General features: G+C 42.2%; 1 protein-coding gene across 1 annotated transcript in view; it reads left to right on the forward strand.

Moving 5' to 3' along the window:
• The first annotated feature begins 225 nt into the window (after positions 1–225).
• PSME4 (proteasome activator subunit 4) overlaps positions 226–21,713 on the forward strand; it is a 43,976-nt gene continuing 22,488 nt past the window's right edge. Inside the window, exons 1-14 of the mRNA XM_030235696.2 lie at positions 226–477; positions 6,176–6,316; positions 6,797–6,913; positions 11,269–11,313; positions 11,982–12,131; positions 12,803–12,866; positions 15,059–15,133; positions 15,251–15,373; positions 15,785–15,877; positions 16,819–17,084; positions 18,585–18,771; positions 19,437–19,526; positions 20,473–20,537; positions 20,640–20,790. Of these exons, the coding sequence (XP_030091556.1) occupies positions 305–477; positions 6,176–6,316; positions 6,797–6,913; positions 11,269–11,313; positions 11,982–12,131; positions 12,803–12,866; positions 15,059–15,133; positions 15,251–15,373; positions 15,785–15,877; positions 16,819–17,084; positions 18,585–18,771; positions 19,437–19,526; positions 20,473–20,537; positions 20,640–20,790 (1,740 nt within the window). The 5' untranslated portion in view covers positions 226–304. The remainder of the gene's footprint in view (positions 478–6,175; positions 6,317–6,796; positions 6,914–11,268; positions 11,314–11,981; positions 12,132–12,802; positions 12,867–15,058; positions 15,134–15,250; positions 15,374–15,784; positions 15,878–16,818; positions 17,085–18,584; positions 18,772–19,436; positions 19,527–20,472; positions 20,538–20,639; positions 20,791–21,713) is intronic.

Below are 21,713 nucleotides of genomic sequence, written 5' to 3' on the forward strand. Positions count from 1 at the left end.
CACCCCGAATTATGCGTCCAGGCGGCGGCAGCTTTAGCAGAAGGGCTTTTCACCCAACCGCAAAGCCGCAGAGCGCGAACCCTGAGCTCGGGCGGGCGCCGTGGCCTTTCCGCTCCTCCCCGCGGGGGTGCCCAAAGCACCGCACCGCCCCGGCCCGGCCCCGCGCCCCCGGCCCGGCCCCGCGCCCGCGGAGCGCCCGGAGCCGCCCCGGGCCCGCCTTCCGCCGGAAGTGAGCGGCGCAGAGCCGAGCGGGGCGGGCGGGGCGCGGCGGCCGCGGTCACCGGCCCTCCCGGGCAGCGCCGACATGGCCCGGCCGCCGCAGAAGGAGATCGTCTACAACAAGCTGCTGCCCTACGGCGAGCGCCTGGAGGCAGAGGCCGCCCGCTTCCTGGAGCACATCAAGGGCAACCTGGCTCGCGCCGTGCAGCTGCAGGAGCTCTGGCCCGGCGGGCTCTTCTGGACCAGGAAGCTCTCGACGTGAGTGCCGGGGCGGGACGGGGAGCGGGGCTCGGGCTGCGAGCGGCGCGTCGGTCCCGTCCCTTGCCTTGCCTTGCCGAGCCGAGCTGATCTGAGCCGTGCCCTGCCCGCCGGGAGCGCCTCCCGCATAACGGAACCGCTGGCACCCGGCCGGGCCCCGCTCCCGGCCGCTGTCCCGTCCCTGCCCTACACAAGGCCGGCACTTCCACATCGGAAACGGGGACAAAGGTGGCTCCGGCCGCAAGAGCTCGCCTGCCGCCTCTGAAACTTCCGAATTCTACGACTTAAGCGCTTGTGCGATTAACTTGTGCTTTTGTTTTTAATACGTGTATATTTTTTAAATGCCTGTGTGGCCACCTGTTTCACCTCTGCCCTTCTTAAGCAAGTTGTGGTTGATACAATCTCCGTGTAACTTCTGCTATAGGGACACGAAGTCTTTCTCAAGACAGGCCATTTGTTGGGTCAGTGCTGGCAGGATTAAACTCTGGCTTAATGCTGTGTAAACACCGCTGGTGCCCTTGATATCTTGGCTGAACTCTGGCGTGGGGTAGTTTGTGCTGATGTTGGCCGTGCTGTGTGTGCTGGCAGGGTGGTTTTTGTACAGATGAACCCGCGGTGATTTCATAGATAGCACTGAGTCCAACATAGGTTTCTTCTTGTGAATTTTACGAAGTACACTTGACCCTATTTTATTCGGGACACTCTGGCACTGGGTATGGCATCATATGACAGTGAGTCCTGTAGCTGCAATCAGTAGATTCTGTGGATGTTTATCATGTTTGTTGTTGAATGCTGTGTGTGCCTTCATGAACAGTGTTTCCTGTGCCAGAAACAACAAAGTACATGTGTTTGAACCGTTCTGAAACACTCACTTGCTTACAACTCCTCTCCTTACATAACTTCTTTTCTTGTAATATCAGTTGAGAATTTAATATACATTTGTCAGTCAAAGCCTGTTAGATTCGACTGTACTGGAATGTAAGTGTCTTTCTGTTTCCCAAGAGGCAGTCTTAGATAGAATTACAGTGGTGGTTGCAAAATGACTCACATGTTTGTGTTATGTGACAGTTTGAACCTGCTTGGAGCCAGTTCAGCACTGCTTCCCTTCCCACCCCACAGCCATCTGCCAACTCATACTGGTTTCAGTGGTACCTGTTGCCCATACCTGTGGTGGAACTTCCTTTTCCCATCGAGTTGAAACAAACTTCAGAGTCCCTACTGTGAGAAAGATGAGCTTTAGCTAAACAGCCTCAATAGGCACAGAAATTCATTCTAAGAGTGCCTTAGAATCACCCTGTTAGTCACTCTGTAAATGGCAATTGCTGTTACCACTTCAGGCTCCAGGGCAGTGAATTTGGCCTGTTGGGAACTACTGCTGTGCTGCTTTATGAATCACAGAAAGGTCAGCAGGCTCCAATTTGTGGTTTTCCACCTACACTTTGAAGTTTGAATTCATTGTGAGTGTTTGCAGCTTGTCTGATGCCTGTTAGTACCAAGATTTTCTTTGTGGCATTTTAGATACAGGGAGGCTCTGAGTGTGTTTGGTGTGGGCAGGGAAGGAAACAGTGGGCTTGGTGTAAAAAAAATAAGCTGGTGTAGTTAATGTGAGAGATGTGCTGCTGCTCTGTTTGACTTGACAAAGTACTTCTAGGGATAAAAGGCTGAGAGAATCGAGGTTGTTCAGCGTGGAAAAAAGGGAAGGCCTGGGGCAATCTAGTTGTGGCCTTCCAGTACCTGACGGGAGCAGCAAAAAAATGGAGAGGGACTATCTGTATTAACAAAATACAAATAGCTGGTGTGCTTGGAGTGCCAGGAAAGGGGGGAATGGCTACAAACAGCCAGAGGGCAGGGTTAGATGGGATATTGGCAAGGAATCTTCCCTGTGAGACAGGGGAGGCCCTGGCATAGGCTGTGCAGAGAAGCTGTGGCTGCCCCTGGATCCCTTGAAGTGTCCAAGGCCAGGCTGGATGGGGCTTGGAGCACCCTGGGGTAGTGGAAGTTGTCCTTAGCCATGGCAGGGCGTGGCACTGGATGGGCTTTAAGGTCCCTTCCCACCCAAACCATTCGATCATTGTGTGAAATACAGTAGCAGAAATTCAGGTGTAGATAAAACACTTCCAGCCCTGTGCTGTTCATGACTATAGAATCCAATTTCTACTGTCTCTCGATAGTCAGGGACTCATCTCCAAATTTACTTCCTCCCTTTTTTCCCCTCCTGAAAAAAAGCTATAATTAATAAAAAGAAAAAGCTCAGAATCTTCATAATGGCATGATGGCTTCTTATTTTTGTTGCCAATGCCTGAATTGTAAAGGCTGAAATTCTTGCAGTATTCCGTGAAGTAATTTACATCTTTATTTATTGTACAGATACAAATGTTAATACACATATGTGTACATACAAATGAGCAAAGCAAACAGTGGCATGCAGATGATAGACCTGCCTAGTTACACCTCCTCAGCTTTTTACAATTCTGTGCCACAGGAAAGAATGAAAGTGAAACCCAGATCTTTTTTTGAATTAAAAATTTGAGTACTCTTCTATGGTGACAGCTGAATTGTGTAGTTTTTATACCCCCCACAGCTGGAACCATGACTTGCACATATTTATCTTCAGACCAGCTGTTTCAGCTGCCTGATGTCACGAACTGAGTAGGGAGGGGGGACAGAAAAGAGGCAGAATAGGAGTTTATCAGCCATAATGTCTCTAAGCTGATTTGAATAATTCTTTTATGGGTCATTTTCAGTGGTGACTTTTGGGATATGTGTGTGTGGACTGTGGTGAGAGAACTTTCTCTCCGTGAGGAGAGTAACTTATGATTTGATGAGGTTTCTGAAGCAAGTAAAACTTGCCCCAAAGACTGGCAGTTAAATTTGTAATAATTTTCCAAGATTCCTCCAGCTTTGTCTGGTAAAAGCTTGTAAAATACTAACCAGTTGTGAAAGCAGAAGAGTGAATCTCAGCTTGCCACAGCGTGTGTGGGAAAAGCAGGTTACATCAAAATAATTTGCTTAACTGGTCTTGCTCCATAATTTTTTATGGTCTTTAGGTCAGCAGTATACATTGTCTCAACTTCCTCCTCTTTCATGGTTCACAGATTGTTCTAAAAATGAAAAACCCACTAAACATAGTCAATAAACAAACACATTAATATGATACGGACATTTCATGGTTACTGTATATGGAGGTAATTCTGCAGCCAGGCAAACACACAAACGCCTTTCTGTGCTTTCTGCTCCAGCAGTCAGGGGTGTGGAAAGATGAAGGACTCAATTGCTGTCCCTGACAATGTTATTTTATGTGCTTGTCAGGTGTAGACTTATAAAATGACATTCAAGTGTCTTGCTCTAAGGTGTGGAAAAAATGCAGCTCAACGGTTTGGAAGGGGAATGACAGGACACAAAGTTACAGTGAGCATGGAAATGTCTCCGTGGGACTTTGCCAAGTATTTTAATCACTATTGCCTAAAAGTCTTGTTTGACATCTTTCTCTCATCTTTATCAGGGAAACAGAAGCTTTCTTTGGCTGTGTGAGGGATGTGTGTGCTGTGCACATGTACATGTGATTTAAGCAGTCCTGCTGAGCGTGATTCATTGCTTTTCACATCATTTGTCAAAAACTGAGCTTTAAACCAGTCGTGATCCTGTGTGCTGTGTGTTAGGAAATGCAGATGGAGAGCCAGGAATTTAGGAGAGTGTGCTGTTCAGCTTTTGGAGGAGAGGTAATTTTTAACTGTAGCATAGCAGCCAACTTTCTAGGGCAGTTTAGGGTGGCCACATGATATGATAGTACACTTCCTAAAAATAGGCCTATTGTACTTTTGGAGGGAGAGATTGGATACCCAGCACTGAGACTGGGGAATTGGCTTTATGGTTTTTTGGTTTTTTTTTTAATCTCCAGAGCCCCTGTACTCTGTACAGAAAGGCTGGAGTTGGAAACAGAATTTTCACTTCTTAATCATGTTTTTCATGTTGTGTGGGTGTGTTTTATTTGTTGGGTTTTGGGTTTTTGTTTTCCTTGTAGCTGAACAATGAAGGACAATAATTTTGTCCTTTTTGCAGGATAAGAACTCGTAAAACCTCAAAGAAATCAAACAGGCAGTGGATTTAAGATTTCAGATGTCATCTCAATGAAGTATTATCTGTTTGCAGAAGTCTTATCTTTTATTTTACCATAATTTAGTTCTGCAGTTATTTTTTTTTTCCCCAGTAACCCAATTATCCTGAAGAGACACCATTTCTATGATGAAAATTACCTGTCTGATTAGCCCCTGGACACCCTTCAGGGTTCATGAAGTTCTGCTTATATTCTTTTATTTAGTAATGGTGGTGTTTCATCCCTTCTGAAGGGATATTCTGAAAATATTGCAGTTCCCCTCTGACAGATTTTTCTTGTTTGATCTTGAGGAAAAGGCTGAACACCCCTTTCTAGAGGGATTTATTTTCTGACACTGCCTTAATGCTCAGCTGGATTAATACAAATAATTGACCCCTTTCAGCTCTGCCTCCCTCCTACATAAAGAAGCTGTAAAATATGGGAACAATTTGGCATCAAGTCCTGCTGCTTGGGCATAGTGACATCTTTGTGTTCAGCGTGTTTCTGTGTACTTTACTCCTTTCTTAATTAAACAGCATTTTGTGTAGCAGAGCTGTTAGCAAATGTCACGAAGAAGAACCAGCCAAACATTTTATTTTCAGTTATATATAGCAATACTGGCAGATAAATTGGATCTCTGTGTTTCTTTGTAGTTAAAACTTCTTTTCCAGGCTTCTGCAGTTTCTTCTTCTTTTTTTTAATCATGCATATTTCACTCATTTTTCTTTCCCTGAGGATTCTTTTTCCTGTCTTTTTTAGGCATGTGAAAAGTGTAGGTGTTCAGCTCTTGGTGGTGTAATTCTGTAGGTAGGTAGTATCTCTGGCCAATCCAGATTATTTAGGTTCTTGTGGTGGAAAAGTGGGTTATCCTGTATTTTGTTTCCTTCTGTCTTTAAAGTAAGTGCAACATGTTGAAATGAACATTAGTGAAAACGCTGCCCATCAAATATAAACATCTCCCCCTTGAATTTGACAGGAAAAGGGAAGTGGAAAGCAGCTTTCTTATGCATCTTTAAGAATAGTCAGAGCAGTAATAAAAAGGGAAGTTGCCTCCCAGTGAACAGTAATTTACAGTTGTGCCACGCCTAAAATGCTCTGATAGCACCTTATATAGGTTTTTCTGGTGCAGAGTATCTGTCAAGACTTGAAACATGTTTCTTTTTTTCAGTCTCAACTTAAAACCAGCAAACACTTCTTCTGGAGTGAGTCTGATGGATCTACCCTTGCTGAAGACAGTGGACACACCACTAGCAAAGCTCAGTGTCTAAATCTATTTTTCATCCTTGCTGGAAGCTATTGGATTTGGGCTTGTCTTGATACTTTTTACGTTGTTTTTTTAGCTTCTGGCTTGTGTCCTGTCCATGAGGTTACAGTATTTGTGGAGTCTTAGAGGGCTGTAAACTTTATTTGGTCATTCTTTTTCTTCCTGTAATTGCAGTTGTAAATCTTCCTTTGATGTGTGTCTTCAGGTTCTTACTTGTTGGGCTTGAGAACCAGGTTTTAGTTTTGTTTCACTGAACAGCAAATCAGAGGGATTCTGGCTCAGGTCTTGGATAAGTGGGATGTTTTAAAATATTGCTGACTCCCCTTGTGTTTGGTTTGCAGATACATCCGACTGTATGGCAGAAAATTCAGCAAGGAGGATCACGTGCTGTTTATCAAACTCTTGTACGAGTTGGTGACAATTCCAAAGCTGGAGATCAGCATGATGCAAGGATTTGCACGCCTGCTGATCAACCTGCTAAAGTGAGTAGAGATTTCTGCTGACTGTGGAAACTTCTGCCTCACAACAGTTGATCTCTTGCTCAATGTTGTGCCTTTCATGTAGCAGAGTTCTTACAGGTTACTTATCTGCCCTACACAGTGCTGCTGGTTAAAGGGTTCTCTTGTGCAAACACCTTCAAAGCTTTAGGAGTGGGACTGAAAGTGGAAGAATGCCAGTTTTCCCTGTATCAGGAAAGCCAAACAGCTCAGAGAGCCAAGAATTACGGCTGAATTTCATCTAGGGAGAAAAACTGGCTCACGACTCGATAATGTTTATTTCACTTGGTCAGGAAAAATCTTGACAGTGTCACTTGTGCTGAAGGCTGCCAGTGACCAGCCTGGTCCTGCCTGACCTTCCTGCAGTTTGTGTCAAATTTGGAGCAGGGAGGGGGGTATTCCCATGTGCAGCATGTCCATGTCAGTGCTGAATCCTGAACTGCTTGGTGTTTTGTTTCCTATTAGGAAAAAGGAACTGCTTTCCAGGGATGATTTAGAGTTACCATGGCGACCACTCTATGAAATGCTGGAAAGGATATTATATTCCAAAACAGAACATCTGGGATTAAATTGGTTTCCCAAGTAAGTTCACATTTTAAAACATTTGATAGGCCATTAGTACCTGCTTTAAAGTACTTTGTAGTGTGCTTTTAATATCTGGAATTCGATACATGGGAAATATTCTGTTTCTGTTTTCATGAGGCACCTTTCAATAATTGCATGCAGGGCTGCACTGAATCATGTATCTCCTTCTGCCTGTGGCTTGTGTTTGTCATGCTGTTTCTTTCTTTATGAATGTGATTAATTTTTAAATACACTGCAACAGAGGTCTCACCCAACTTATTTTAGGGTGATAAACCACAGTTTAATAAATTCAGTATGAAAAATTTAACAATATTGTTGTGGTTTAATCCCAGCTGGCAACTAAGCCTTGCATGCTGCCCTTCCTGGTGGGACTGGGGAGAGAACTGGAAGGGTAAAAGTGAGAAAACTTGTGGGTTGAGCTAAAGATGGGTAATAATGTGAAGGAAATTAACTTACCCCAGCCAAAACCAGCACAGGTACTAAGTTAAATGTATGCTGTTCTCTTCTGTAACACAGTAAAGTTGTGGGGAAAAAGATACAAATGGTATTGTCCTTCAGTATTTGACCTGTAATCATTGCCAGGATCTGGAATGCAGGTATAAATCAGTCTGCTCTCCAAGAAAAGTGAAATATTTTCTGTAGGAAATACAAGTATTTACTCAAAGTGATGCTATGATAGGGAGAAGTAATTTATTTTCTCCAGTTAAGAATTTTAGACACGTTGTGCTGATTTTGAAAATGAAAATTTGTTTGCTTTCTCTGCACTGTCAATCCCTCTCCATCTGTCAGATTTTCAGACTTAAAATTTTCATAATTATTCCAGTCAGAGAAGGTCCTGCTCTGTAAATTACAAATTATAAAAGATAGCACATGGATAATGCATTATCTTTGGTTGAATTGAAACTTTATGTCAAGAAATGCAGGTGAAAGTTCTTCATTTGCTTTTAAAAAAATAATTTTCTGAATGAAACTGAAGCATTGCCACTGATTCCTGAGAGGAAGATCCTATTGCTGATAAGGAGCGGGAACAGGACATATATGGAGCTTTTCAGGCTGAATTTCTCTTGTGGCTGTGAAGCTGAAAAAATCACTTTGCTAAATTGAATTATTTTGGTAATTGTAGGTAAAATGTGAAAGAGCAGAGCCTTCCTTGGTTTATTTTTTTTTTTTATTTTTGTACCTGCACACCTTGCTCTGGGGGGATGGTGTTGAGTAACTGCTCACTGTGTAGGAGGGAGGGAACTTTTCCAGGAGGATAAAGGAGTTTAAGCAGGAAGGAAGATTTCTATTGTGATGATCTGACTGAAGCATTCAATTTTATTAACTTTATTCCATGTCAGACACTCCATGCAGTGCGATTCCTTCTCATACAGTGCTCATCCTTTTTCAAGGGGTACCTTTTTGGTGGAAGTCAAGGTTTTAAAAGCTGATTTGTAGCTGTTTAATTGATCTCCTGTTTTAATTGAATTTTATTTTTGTTTACATTCAGTTCATATCGACCAGGCTGGTCTTCACCTAAAACATTTGTGCTTAATGTATTACATAGGTGGTAAGAATGATTCTTTTTTTTTCTGTTGAGCTCTGGCCAATGTCCCTTCTGCATGTTCTGTTGGACTGTAACACTGTCACAAAGGTGGAAGTCTCTGCATAAATAATTGTATTTGGAAGGCCAATGTTAACCTGACACCACTGGTTATGAGAATGTCGCACTGGATGTCAACCTTGCTAATTGGGGACCCAGGCAGTGTGTGTGGAGTGGCTCTCCAGGGCTCTGTGCTAACTAATTTAACCAGCAAATGTATTTCAGGGGTTGAAATGTGAGCTAAGTTTTCCATTGGAGCAATTGTTGGGTGTGGTTATGGATAAAATCACCATTGGTGCAGCAGGAGCATGTTATGGAGTGAAGGTACCTTCCTCTTAAATCCAGTGAAATCATGGAAAGTGCTTTAGCAGTGAGGTCATGGCTTCTGGAAAATCCACCCAGCAACAACCTTGGGGCTGTGCAGAGCTGCTGTGTCGAGACTTCACTGGGAATTTTTGTAGGAAAACAGTAATCAGGAGTTTTGGTGCATGATAAATGTAGAAAACTGCTGGAAGTGGCAGTGGGATTGCAGTGGGGTTTGCTTTGTTTGAGTTTTTTTTAGAAACAAGGGCTTAGTTGTGCTACTCCGGTGAGAGATGGCTCACTCTAGTTAGGAGATCACTAAAATAATTGGTGAAACTGTAGCTGGTTGCTCTTTCCATTGTCTTAATTTAAGCTCTGTGGTGGAGTGTCCACTTCAGGACTAGACATTACCTTCAGACCTTCTCCTGGAAAACTGAAATTTGTCTTACTGCTTTTTGATAATGTAATTGTCACCTCTCTCAGTTTACATGGTAATCATTTTAACTAAAACATATTCCTCTGTGTAAATGCAGGGGGAAAAAAAGCCCCAGTTTGCAAATTGGTATCATCATGCGCTTTCCAAAAGAAGAAAATAATCCTGTCGTGCCAGAAAAGAGAACAGTGATAGGTGTTGGTGGGTTGGGTGTTCTTTAATGTACCTCCCCAGCTGCATTGTCCTGTCCTTTGCTAACAGTCCCCTAATGGGAACATTCCAGGATGGCTCCTGGAGCTGGGCTGTTCTTGAGCACTCTCTTGAATGGAAGTCCCTTGGGTACAAAATTGTCTTGCTGTTGCTTTTTGTTTTCTGGCTTCCTAAATTTGTAACCAAAAGAGAGGAGAGAACATCCCAATCTTCCTCCTTTGCTCCCTCACACTAACAAATGCTGAGATCTGGCTTAAATCTCGTTAATTTTAAAAATTTGTTGATCTCTGGCCTCGGTGTTTGTTAAAATTCTCGTCCTTCAGGTTTTCCTTAGTGAGAGCTGACTTGAGTGGAATGATAGTCTGGGGAGAGCTTGTTTGTTTATGTCACCCAAACATTTATCATGTGAATTTTTAATGCTCTTAAGGAATGTGCTGGTTCATACTTTATTTATCTGCTCTTGGAACAACTGTTATCTTTTTTCTAACTCCTTCAAGGACAATATTCACTTGAACCCGGGACCTTCCTGAGCTTCCTGCAGAGTTTGGGTTTATTTTTTGTTTAATGACTGTTGGCCTTTCTTCTCCACATTTGAAATTTTCTTTCTGGGAGAGGTCCTGAGTTGCCTTTGTCACTGTTGCATAAAATATACATCATTTTGCATCTTCTAGGGCACTGTTTGGCTGATGCAGTGCTCTGAGGGCTGGGTGGGCTTTTGCTGGCTTGTATTGAGTGTTGAAGGGAATTGGCGATTTATTCATTTTTTAGTTCTCCTGGCTATATGGGATCAGTTTACTTCATGTAGGACTGGAGGGACAATAGTACATGTTGAGCATTTGTGTGTCTCAAAATTAATTGATCTTGGTGAAATTCTAAAGATGATATATTTGCATCATCTTTTTCTGAGCAGAAAAGCATTTTTAACATTCGTTTGGGATGATGAAAGAAAGAGTGCATTATTTCCATTTCTAGAGAAAGCATGTCTAAAAAATGTAAGAGCTTGTTCTGCCAGAACTTTCTTTTTTCATTCAGGGAATGTTTTTGGGTAAAAGTGCAAGTTAGTCTTGAGGTGGTTGTGTAATAAATGGAAGGTTTGAAGAACGTGACAATTTACTACGTTTGTGCTTGCGTTGGTTGATCACTCTCTGCTCCCCCTCCCTTTTATTCTTTGAGTTTATTCTGAGATTTAGTCTTTTTAAAGGTTTAATGGCATCCTGTGACAATAGGTGACAATAGGAGTTGAAATGATTTCTCAAATAAGTGTTCTTGCTGTGGATAAAAGCACTTTTAAAATCAGCTGTTATTTGGGAGGGACTCCAATGAAATAACCCTTGATTTGCAGATAATTCCTTTCTTCTTACAAGCACTGGACAAAGCCCAAAACCACATTGAAAAGGACGAATATGGTGTTTGGAGACTAAAAACAACAAGTTGCCTTTATTTATCTTACAAATAAATATTCATGAATTCCACAAACCCATTTTTCTATGTTTTCATCTCCCCCAGAAGTCACTTTGCTGGTTGTTCGTGGACAAAATGCAGGATGCCACTTCCATGAAGTGATAGTAATTCTTCACTTAAATTCAGGAAATACCAGAGTATTGCCAGTATATAAAAAATAGGACCAGGAGTTGAGCAGAGCAATTTTAATTGCTATAGTTAGGTCTGTGGAGAAGGCAGGTAGCTAATGCATGTTCAAAGGAGATATCTAATTGCATCAACATTATCTTAAGCTCTGGAGGAAAAGGTCAGCAAATGGTTGTTTATTTTATGCTCTGAAATTTAGTAATATATTATTCCTAACGTTTCCTCTTTTCCTTTCAGTTCTGTAGAAAGTGTTCTGAAAACACTCGTGAAGAGCTGCAGACCGTAAGTGTTTGTTCCTTGGTTTTATTTATTTATTTATTTTTAATCTTTTATATTAATTTAGGAAGGAGGGGTAAAGTGTTTAAAAGACCCCACTCTACCTGTCATTGCTAGGCTGCTGTTTAAAAATTTGGGATGGAGGGCAGAGACTTTTCTGGGGTTTATTTTTCCTTCTTAACAGCCTTGGTTGCAATAATTCTGCTGTATAAAAAAAATCTATCTAATATGCATTTTAAATACTGCATTGCATGAATACTTAGTGTGTTTTAAAAGAAATTAAATCACCAGCGTTCCTGTAATGTTTCTATAAATGATCCTTGTGCCTGAAGTGATATTTTTTTTATGCTGCATCAAAAGTGAGTAATAGTTGTTTGATTTGGACCAGTCTTCACAGTGAAATGGTTTTGCATTGTGCAGATTCTTCTCTAGTTCAGCAAGACAAGAATCATCTTAATTGGTGGTCTTAAAATGATGCACCACCATGTCCTTGATTTACCTGTATTTTGTGAAGGTTTTTGGAGGTGAGGGCTGCCTGCCTATGACCCTTGGGCACATGGTTTTACTCTAAAGCAAACATTGATGACAAATTCATAGCTGGTTTTCAATATGCTTAAAAAGAGCCAAAGTTTAAAGCCAAGTCTGTGTTTATTCAGTGGTTTCCTCGTTCTCAGGTATTTCCCAGAAGAAGCCACTGCAGAAATGCTGGATGAGTGGAGGCCTTTGATGTGTCCCTTTGATGTGACCATGCAGAAGGCCATCACCTACTTTGAGCTCTTCCTGCCCACTACCCTTCCCCCTGAACTTCACCACAAGGGTTTCAAGTAGGTGTCACTGAAGAGTGCTCTGCTCCAAATGCAAGGAATCATCTTTTCCAGGGTGATTTGAAGTCACTGGTGGCTTTCAGCAGCATTTTTGGCAGGAGTTCAAGACAGAAATGCTGTCAACCTGCTTCTTTGGTAAAAGTAACCTGCAAGAATCTTAGTCCCTCTTCCCTACTGAATAAAGCACACAGCAAATCAAACCAAATTGAATTAAGTGGAGTTTGTAAAGGTGGATTTAAGTCAGAGACTGGTGAGGAGGGTTTGCATCCTTGGCCTCAGGTAAATTCAGAGAAGGAGCTAATGACACTTGTGATCAAAAGGGACAAATTTCACAGTGCAAGGCAGGGGGAGATGAAGTGTCATTTGTTTTCATCTGTTGGGATGGTAGAGCTGAGGTAGGTAAGGAAACTCCTAGAGAGACAGTTGTGTGAATGGGGGATCAAAAAAAGTCAGAGGAGAGATAAAGAAGAAAAGCAGGGACTAAAAGCCAGATTTGGGAATACACTGTGAGCTGCAAATTGATAAAAGTGTGTCCATGTTGATCCCTGTTCTTGCAGAATGAATTGAGGGACAGTGAATTCCTGCAACTACCTGGCAAAATGAGGGATAAATATTCAGTGAGGGAGCTGCTTTCTCATTGTTAAAATTATTTTGCTTCTGTTTTCTTTCAGGCTTTGGTTTGATGAATTTATAGGCCTTTGGGTGTCGGTTCAAAACCTTCCCCAGTGGGAAGGGGTAAGTATTTGCTTTTCATCTGCACTGGAAGAAATCCTCATTTAAATATTCCTACAATGAGGTTGCAAGGAATTGAAGCCAAACAGTGATTGAATGGATTTTCTCCCTTCTGCTTTAACTAGTACAAGAAAGCAGAGACAATAATTTCATTATTGTTAGCAAGCAATTACTGTCTAAATAAATGAGACTGCAGTTGTGCTTGGTGAGCATTGTCTAATGGCCAGCTCAGGCAGCTTTTCATTCCAGCCTTGGGAATGCTGGCATATTTCAGACTGCCTGCTAATACTTAGAATTATGCAAAGAGCAGTTGTGATTTCTAGAAATTACACTTCTGTTCTGTCTTTTAATACATCCTGGGTGGTCCCTAATTTTGAGTGGTGATATTTTGCCTTCACTGCAATGAGCTGCTTGTCGTCTTTGAGATACAAAAAAGAACTTGCACTCTCCTTGGCCAAAAATTCCCTTGGGCTGTATCTTTCAAGGCAGGTAGTCTGCCATGTGTCTGCGTGCCCCTGCTGTGTGCCTCAAGTGACGAGATCCAAAGCTGGGAAATGAAAAACTCTGTCTGGAGGCAGCCCCAGCAGCAGCTCAGGTGCTGTTGGTGTCAGCTGAGCAGTGCCTTGGCTTTGCTGCAGTGAAACTTGGCCTATCCCCAGTTTCTTTCCCTGCTCAGTATGAACATAAGCTCATTGGCCATCTGTCTCCTTTTACTAATCTCCTGCCTGGATACACAGGGAGAACTTCCCATGTCTGAGGAGAAAGCTGAGTTCCAAACCACCGTGGTCACACATTCCATGGGTCATCCTGCCTTCAATCACAGATCCAGGGAGGCAGCCTTGGGCCGAGCACTTGGCAGTTGTCCAGATTCAAACACTGGTGATGCCAAAGCTGGTTTTGAGATTCTGTGTTCACTTTTGCACTTTTCTGATGGCTTTCTCCCCCCAAAATACCCAAAATTCTATCTATTCCTTCTGACAGAACTGTGGCAGCTTGCACTTGAACATCATGATTTAGTTTGTTTCTGTCAAACTGTGTAACAAATAATCATCAGCGCCCTTTCACAAGTTATCTCTGATATTTTTTCCCTCTTCCTCTGTATTCTGACTGTTTGCTTGCTTTTTTTCCCAAAGCTTTCACTTCTTGTTTGCTTTTCTGTCGTATCCATTTCCTAAAGTCAGGTTCATTCCATCAGGTTGGGATGCAGATAATTAGACACATGGGTTCTGACTCTGCAATCCAGTTTAAGCCTCTGTATGCTGCGAGCTTTTCCTCAGCTTGCTTTGGCAGGAATTAGCTTTGCTGTTTGAAGGGGAGCTGTGGAATCAATTCCTTGTGTGCATAGTAAGGATTTTTTTTCAACGTGTATTTCCTCATTCCAAATGAAAAAGGCAGATCATGAAAGAAAATGTAACCCTTGTCTTCAGGCTGTGTCTGATGTCCTGGATTGAACCTGGGGGTTTTCCAAAGCTGTCATGTCCTTCAGCTGAGAGGTGACCTGTTCCTCTGGGCTATCTGCCTCAGAATTAGGCAGGATTATTTAAGGCCTTTCCTTATGGCTTTGTCATTGCTTCAAAATACTGATAGAAGCATCGAGAGCCTGGTGGGTCTTTCCTGATTTGAAGAAGCTCTGAAAAGCAGAGTTAGTGGGTGATGTGCTTTTCATCATCAGGATACAAGAGTGAGACTTCATCTCCTATTTTTTTGGTTCAGTCCCAATAACTGTCTTTCCTGAGGACATCTTCCAGTTCCCTTTTTGACTCCTGGGGCTGTCTTCTGGTGATGGAGTGTCTCATTCTTCATGGGCAGTCACAGGCTACTCTCCCAGCTGACAGCTGATGCCTGTGACCTTTACAAGCCACTGATGTGTTTAAACCAAAGCACACAAATGTGGCAGCCAGCAGCACACACTGAGTAGGATGGATCCTGCAGGAACTAATTGTCCTAAACAGCTAAATATTGGGAAAAGCTAGATGGATGAGTTGGTGGAATTTTCTTCCATGTCTCTGTATAAATGCTATTTCAGGTCAGTGAAACTCGTCTTGGTGCTTCTGATGGAGGGAAATCTCCCTTCCCAAGTGCTTTTAGTGCCATGGGCAGCTTTTATCTTGTGTATGTGAAGTAGCTGGAGGGCTTTGCATCTTTTATTTTCAATACATTCTAATGAATATTCCCCTTTTTCTGGTTATTTTCAGCATCTAGTCAATCTTTTTGCTCGCTTGGCCACTGACAACATTGGGTACATAGACTGGGATCCATATGTACCAAAGGTAACAGTGCTTTCTTCATGATATGTCTTACTTACCTTGCTTGGTGGGTTTGGTTTTTTAAGACACCTTTGGATTAGAAAATTAATTTATGCCAATGTGTGGTTTTCTTCCTGCCAGATTTTTACTAGGATTTTAAGGAGTTTAAATCTGCCAGTGGGAAGCAATCAGGTTGTTGTTCCAAGATTCTTAACAAATGCTTATGATGTAGGACATGCAGTCATGTGGATCACAGCCATGATGGTGAGTAACTACTCCATAAAATGAAACAAAAATTAATGCAAATACTTAAATACATATTTAAGATGAATATTTGTTCTGCTGAGCTCACTGCAGAAATGTGGTTTTGGGCTTTTTTGTTCCCAAATTGTATTGTCAAGTCCATTGTTGCGCTGTCAGTGTGGAATGGGGCTGGAAAGGTTTGTGTCACAGCTGCTGCCTGTGGCATTTGGGAAGGGAACAGGCACCTGTTTTAGTGTGAACCTCAGCAGATGGGATGGAGAGAATTTGCTCTTAGTGCTAAGCTGAGGGTGGGATGTGATTTGCTGCTTTGAAGTCTTGCTGTGGGGAGAACACTCCTGTGCCTCGTGCTGCTGTTACCTGTTCATTTTAGCTTGGTCTGTGTGATAAAATTCTGTGGTTTATCTGTTTCAGGGTGGACCAAGTAAGCTGGTGCAGAAGCACTTGTCAGGCTTGTTCAATAGCATTGCCTCTTTCTACCATCCCTCAAATAACGGGCGCTGGCTGGTAAGTGGAGGGGTTTGGGTGTCAAGATGAGAACTTTGGCTGGGATTTCAACCTGACAGCCCTGTGTGCTCCAGATTGTCTGTTGATGTGTGGTGCTTGGAGCCTTGGATTATCAGGATCCACGACTGCACTGTCATTCAAACCATACTCCTAGTCTCATGTCAGTGCAGAGGTCCAAAACAAGACATCTAATTTGGATATAGCCAGGAAAAATAATTTTTTGGCACTTGAAATGAGGCTCACACACCATCAGTAATACCTGTGTGATGTTGCTTTTTTCTTACTGACCTACTGCCTTCAAGTTATGAAAATCTGGGATGGGCCTTGGGGCAACTTGGTCTAGTGGAAAGTGTCCCTGCCCGTGGTAGGGGTTTGGAACTGGATGAGCTTTGAGGTCCCTTCCAACCCAAACCATTCTGTGATCCTATTAAACAAAGCAAAAAGGATTGTTAATGCATTGTCTAGTTTGAAACATAATTTTTGGATGGTGTAGCTAGAGGAATCTTCTGTTAAAGAATGCAAGAATCTCCCTGTGATAGCTGGTGGAAAATAGAGATTAAAGCAGCAAGGCTGGTCACAGCAGTGCTGGGGGATCTGGCTTCTTCTTGAGCAGGGTATTTGCTTAAATGTGAATGTGCAGAGAATGCTCCCAAAGATATCCTAATGATGTAAATAATCTCGATTCTTTACTGTATAATTATGTGATTTTCATTACTTTTTGAATCCTAAGGCACAGTGCTGGCAGCACAGTGTCTGATATTCTGGTAAATGAAGTTCAGCAGCAAATTGTGAACATCCTATTTCACAGCCCCTCTGAGCGTTCCCTTATTGTGGTTGTGTAATTACAAGACCTTGCCCTACTCATTTTTTGTTGTGCCTTGAGCAGCTCAGGTTGTGCTGCTGCCAAGCCCCACTGACCAGCATTTCTGCTCTGCTCCCAGAACAAACTGATGAAGCTGCTGCAGAGGTTGCCCAGCGGGGTGGTGAGGAGGCTGCACCGCGAGCGCTACAAGAAGGTGACCTGGTTAACTCCTGTCCCTGAGAGCCACAAGCTCACGGACCAGGACGTGACAGACTTCGTGCAGTGCATCATCCAGCCTGTTCTCCTGGCAATGTTCAGCAAAACTGGAAGCCTGGAGGCTGCCCAAGCCCTGCAGAACCTTGCACTGATGCGTCCTGAATTAGTAATTCCACCTGTACTTGAGAAGTAAGTTTTGGAGGACCGTTGTGACATCCGTGTGCCCTTCCCAAGAAGTAAATAGGAAAAGCAGGCATAGTAAATAATAAATAAATTGCTTGCTGTGAATGAATGCCTGCAGTGAGAGAAGCTGCTGATACACCCTCCTAAGCAATCACCTCAGTCAGAATGTGGGAGCAAGGGAGAACTCAAGCTTTTAATTAATTTGATTTGTTTTGTTGTTTGTTTGGTTGGGTTTTTTTTAAAACACCTGGCAAGTGGCATAGTTCTGGGAGCTGTTGACAGCTCGTGTGCTTTAGGAAGGCAGTCCTCAGGTGGCTTGCATTTCTGGGAGCATTTTGTATCACATAGTGGGTGGATCAGTTGAAAAAGAAACTTTGCATCCTTTACTCATGAGCCACCTGGTGGGTCCCAGATACACCGGGTGGTTGTGTAGCAATAAGGATATATTTTATATTTCTGTTTGGTTCAGAGCATGTTACAGTTTTAAAATCACTGACATTGATGACTTTGTAATTGCCACCATGTGCCCTGGTGAAATACTTGGTTTGTACTATTTCTAATGCCTTGAGGCCTGAAATTCCTCAAGAAAAATGGTGCTCCTTCCTGCTCCACTGAAAGCTTTCCTCCTACCACCTGTCTGTGTTCCCTGTGCAGCCTTTTGTACTTTACCAAAACAGCAGAGGGATGAGTTTGATTGAAGAGCCCTTCCTGTGTTCCACAGCTCCCTGACTCAGCTGTTTGTAAAAACTTGATAAATCCACTCTTCTGCAGAACATCCCAAGCCCAGCAGTTGCAAGCAGAGCAGCAGTGCTGGGTAGGGCTGCCCTTTCTGTTTTGAGAGCAGACTCAACTTCTTCTCTGTAGTTCAAACTATCCCTGGAATGTTTGCCTTGGCTGCAGTTCCAGATAATTTGGGTGAGCTGTGCTCTGGGTGACGTAGGGCAGAGCACTGTAACTCCTGTCTGAACTGGAGGCTGTTGGTAGCAGCAGGAAGTGTTATGCAGTTTGCTTAAAAAGTTTTAAATACTGGGGGAAAAAAATAGCTCAAAAATCACAGTAACTTCCCAGGTTTTGATGAAGAGGTCTGGACTTTATTGTAACATGAAGTAAGAGGTCCCCTCTCTGTTTAGAGGCAGCCAAGGCACGTTTTCATGTTTGTCACAAGAACCTTAGAGCTGGCATTGCTGCCAAGTCCAAACAGGGAAATCGTGGTAGCTTTGGCTGCACTTCTTAATTCCTGTGCTGCAGCTGCTCAGATGGTCTTTAATCCTGAACCAGTGGTGGATAGCACTGATCCAATGGAAGGAGCATTGTAACTAAACAATATTAAATCTTTCAGAAAATGATAAGAAAACAATTTTGGAAACATGAAATTATTTTTTGTCTTTAATACAGGAAATGCCATGTGCAGTGCACTTCTGTTTTCTTTGAAGGCTTTAGAAACGTTACTGTTGCCAATCTGCCTGCCTCCCATTTTACAGAACATACCCTTCTTGTGTTTTACAGAACATATCCTGCACTTGAGACCCTGACAGAGCCCCATCAGCTCACAGCCACCCTGAGCTGTGTCATTGGAGTGGCTCGGAGCCTGGTGTCCGGGGGAAAGTGGTTCCCTGAGGGTCCCACACACATGCTACCTCTGCTGATGAGAGCCTTGCCTGGGGTGGACCCAAATGACTTCAGCAAGTGCATGGTGAGTGTATAAATACTGCCTTTTTTAGAAGATAACCAGCGAACTAATATTTTATATAGAAATATTTTATATTTCTCTGAAAGCAGGTAACTCCCGTGTCCAGAATTTATCAGCCTTTTTTTTTCCTGCACAATTTTATTCCTAAAAATCTAATATTACAAGGCTCTTTGGCTCATTTAACAGAGCAAAGTAGTTGTGATAAGCATTGTACTGACTTTTTGGGCTGTTCTGAGCAACAGGATTAAATAGCTGCTCCACTGCTCCTAGTAAATATTCCTACTCTTATAAGATCAAATGGAAGCCCCTTTTTTTTTTTTAGCAGTAGGTTTTCATTATGTTAAGTTATAAAAGTCTATGTTTTCAAAAATTCATATTAATTGACTTAAAACAGTGTAAATATTGGGGTTTTGTAGCTTTCCATTTTAGCACAGAATAATGGCTATGTTCCTTAAAACATTGAGACTGTTTTTACGGTGCTGCTTGTTAAGTTTTATATATGAAATTTGAAATAGCTGTTGAAGCTTTAGGGTGGAAGAATTGAGTCCTGGGTTTATTTGGTTTTTTTAGTATAGTTTTCTTTAGATGTTAAAGAATGATCTTATACCTTAACTGTAGATTGTAGATACAATAACACTCATTAAAGAGCTGCTTTTACCTCTCAACAGATTACATTCCAGTTCATTGCAACATTTTCTACTCTGGTGCCTTTAGTAGATTGTTCATCTGTATTGCAAGAAAGAGATGATCTTTCAGAGGTAAGAGTGCTGGGTTGGTACAAAAACAAAGCTGTAGCTTAGTTTTCAATTTAATTTTTCTATGCAAAGTGTATGCAAAGATCTGAATCCTGTTTGTTTCTATCAGTAGAGCTGATACCAGTGTGCAAATAGGCTTTAGCAATGGTTCTTAGTCACAGCTTGTTGTAGAGACTGTTAAATTCAGGCAATTTAATGTTTGTATGTCAAAACTAAATTGCTCATGTCCCTGTGTGGTGTCATGTAACCTGGAGCTTTCCCTGCCTTGAGGAGGATGTTGGACTCTGTAGTTATTTTAAATAGTGTATTAAATGGGTTTTTTCCTTCATTTTTCAGGGCTGTTTTCTTCCTAAAGAAACCCCTGCTCCTCTTTAAAGTCCTGTTTCCCTTCCCTGATTGAGATTCTATTGCTCTCTCTCTGGATATTTGTTAATCTCTTCCAGTCAGGAGGTAGTAACAGCATTAGACAGTGAGTCTTATCCCCTTTATCACCACACCTGTTTGCTGCTGGGACACTTTGTAGCTCAGAGAGCTGCAGGTTGCCCACATTATTTCATTGCTCCAGAGCTGCAGCACTCAAAAATGAAGAGGAGTTTGTTCAGTGAATATTAATGTAAATCTCTGCCAGGAGAGCAGGTCTTGCAGCACCCTGGCACTCACTGACCTCCTGCTGCAAAGGAGGATCAGTGGTGAGGCCAAAGGTTGTATCCATGGAGGCAGACCTGATTTCACTGGAGAGGTTATTTGGATACACATCCAGGCCAGGAAATTGGAACAGGACAGTGTCAGCAACCTGTAGTAACTGTTTCATGGAGCACTTGAGTCTGTGTGGTGGGAAATGCCCTGGAGATGTTCTCACTTGGACATGGGAAGTAGTTAATATAGGAAATAAACTTTGTTTACTTAATGAAAGCCAACCTCATATGTTTCCTTTGTGTTGGAAAACTAGGTGGAGAGAGAATTGTGCTCTGCATCTGCTGAATTTGAGGATTTTGTGCTGCAGTTTATGGATAGGTGAGTGAGCTAAGGAAAGGGGAAAGCTTTGCACGAAGAACTCTTTATAAAACTTTCCAGTTTCACTTACTAACCCTGCACTTACTGGGTTTATTTGTGTAGATGTTTTGGACTTATAGAAAGCAGCACATTAGAACAAACCAGAGAGGAGACTGAAACAGAGAAAATGACTCATTTGGAGAGTCTGGTGGAACTGGGTCTCTCTTCTACTTTCAGTACAATCCTTACCCAGTGCTCAAAGGATATCTTTAAGGTATGTGGAGCATGGGCTTTTCATCTCTTTTAGGAAACTTAATTCTGGGTTGACAAGAACTGGTGCATTCAAATCCTTCTTTCCTTTGTGAATGCGAACTTCCACATTTAACCAAGGGAAGGGCTGAGGGGGCAGCTTGAATTTGTGTCAATTTGGTTCATGATTTTATCTGCAAGCCTACAGAGCTCTCCTGCAAACTGGTGATAAACACAAGAAGAAATCATCCCAACAGTTTATTTTATCCCTGTAACAGTTTAGGTTGTGGATTTTCCTGGCTTGATAATGCTGACCCACCCCTGGTTTCCTTTTCTCTCCCCTTCCCTGCCACTGCTCAGCTGGGCCAAAGAGGCTGTTCAAGGAGCTGTGTGGTTAATGGGATCAGAAAAATTACCTGGATTAAAATAACTCAGAGGGAGAGGGTGGAGAATCCAGGTTATTACATGGACAGCTTCTTTTCCCTTCTTTCCCATATTTCTGTTTAAATAAATATATACTTGGAGATGCCAGGTTTTGTACATTTTGAACATTGGCATTTGGGTATGATTTTTGTTTGGAATCTTTTGGTAAATGCAAGTCTTACTTTAATTCTTCATTATCATTAAGTATTTAATTTGTATTTTCCTGTTTGTTCATTATTAAAGTATCCATGGCACCTACATTATGTTTAGTTGAGCTTGCCTTACAAGGTGTTGGATGGAAATAATCTGCTTTAAAACGACTTAAATAGTTGCTATTTAATTCCCTGTTTATTTGTTAACTGAGGGATGTCTTGGCTTTCCTTCACTGTGACATGTGAAATAAGTTTTCCTGTCATCAGCCTTTGACTTATTCCTGGAAAACATTTTCTGTGTAGTTTTTCAGAATTACCCTAAACTTATATTAGTCATCAAGAGTTGTCCACCTCCTCTCTTCCCAAAGAGAAC

The sequence above is a fragment of the Serinus canaria genome, chromosome 3, assembly GCF_022539315.1.
Source record: "Serinus canaria isolate serCan28SL12 chromosome 3, serCan2020, whole genome shotgun sequence".
Classification (NCBI taxonomy): domain Eukaryota; kingdom Metazoa; phylum Chordata; class Aves; order Passeriformes; family Fringillidae; genus Serinus; species Serinus canaria.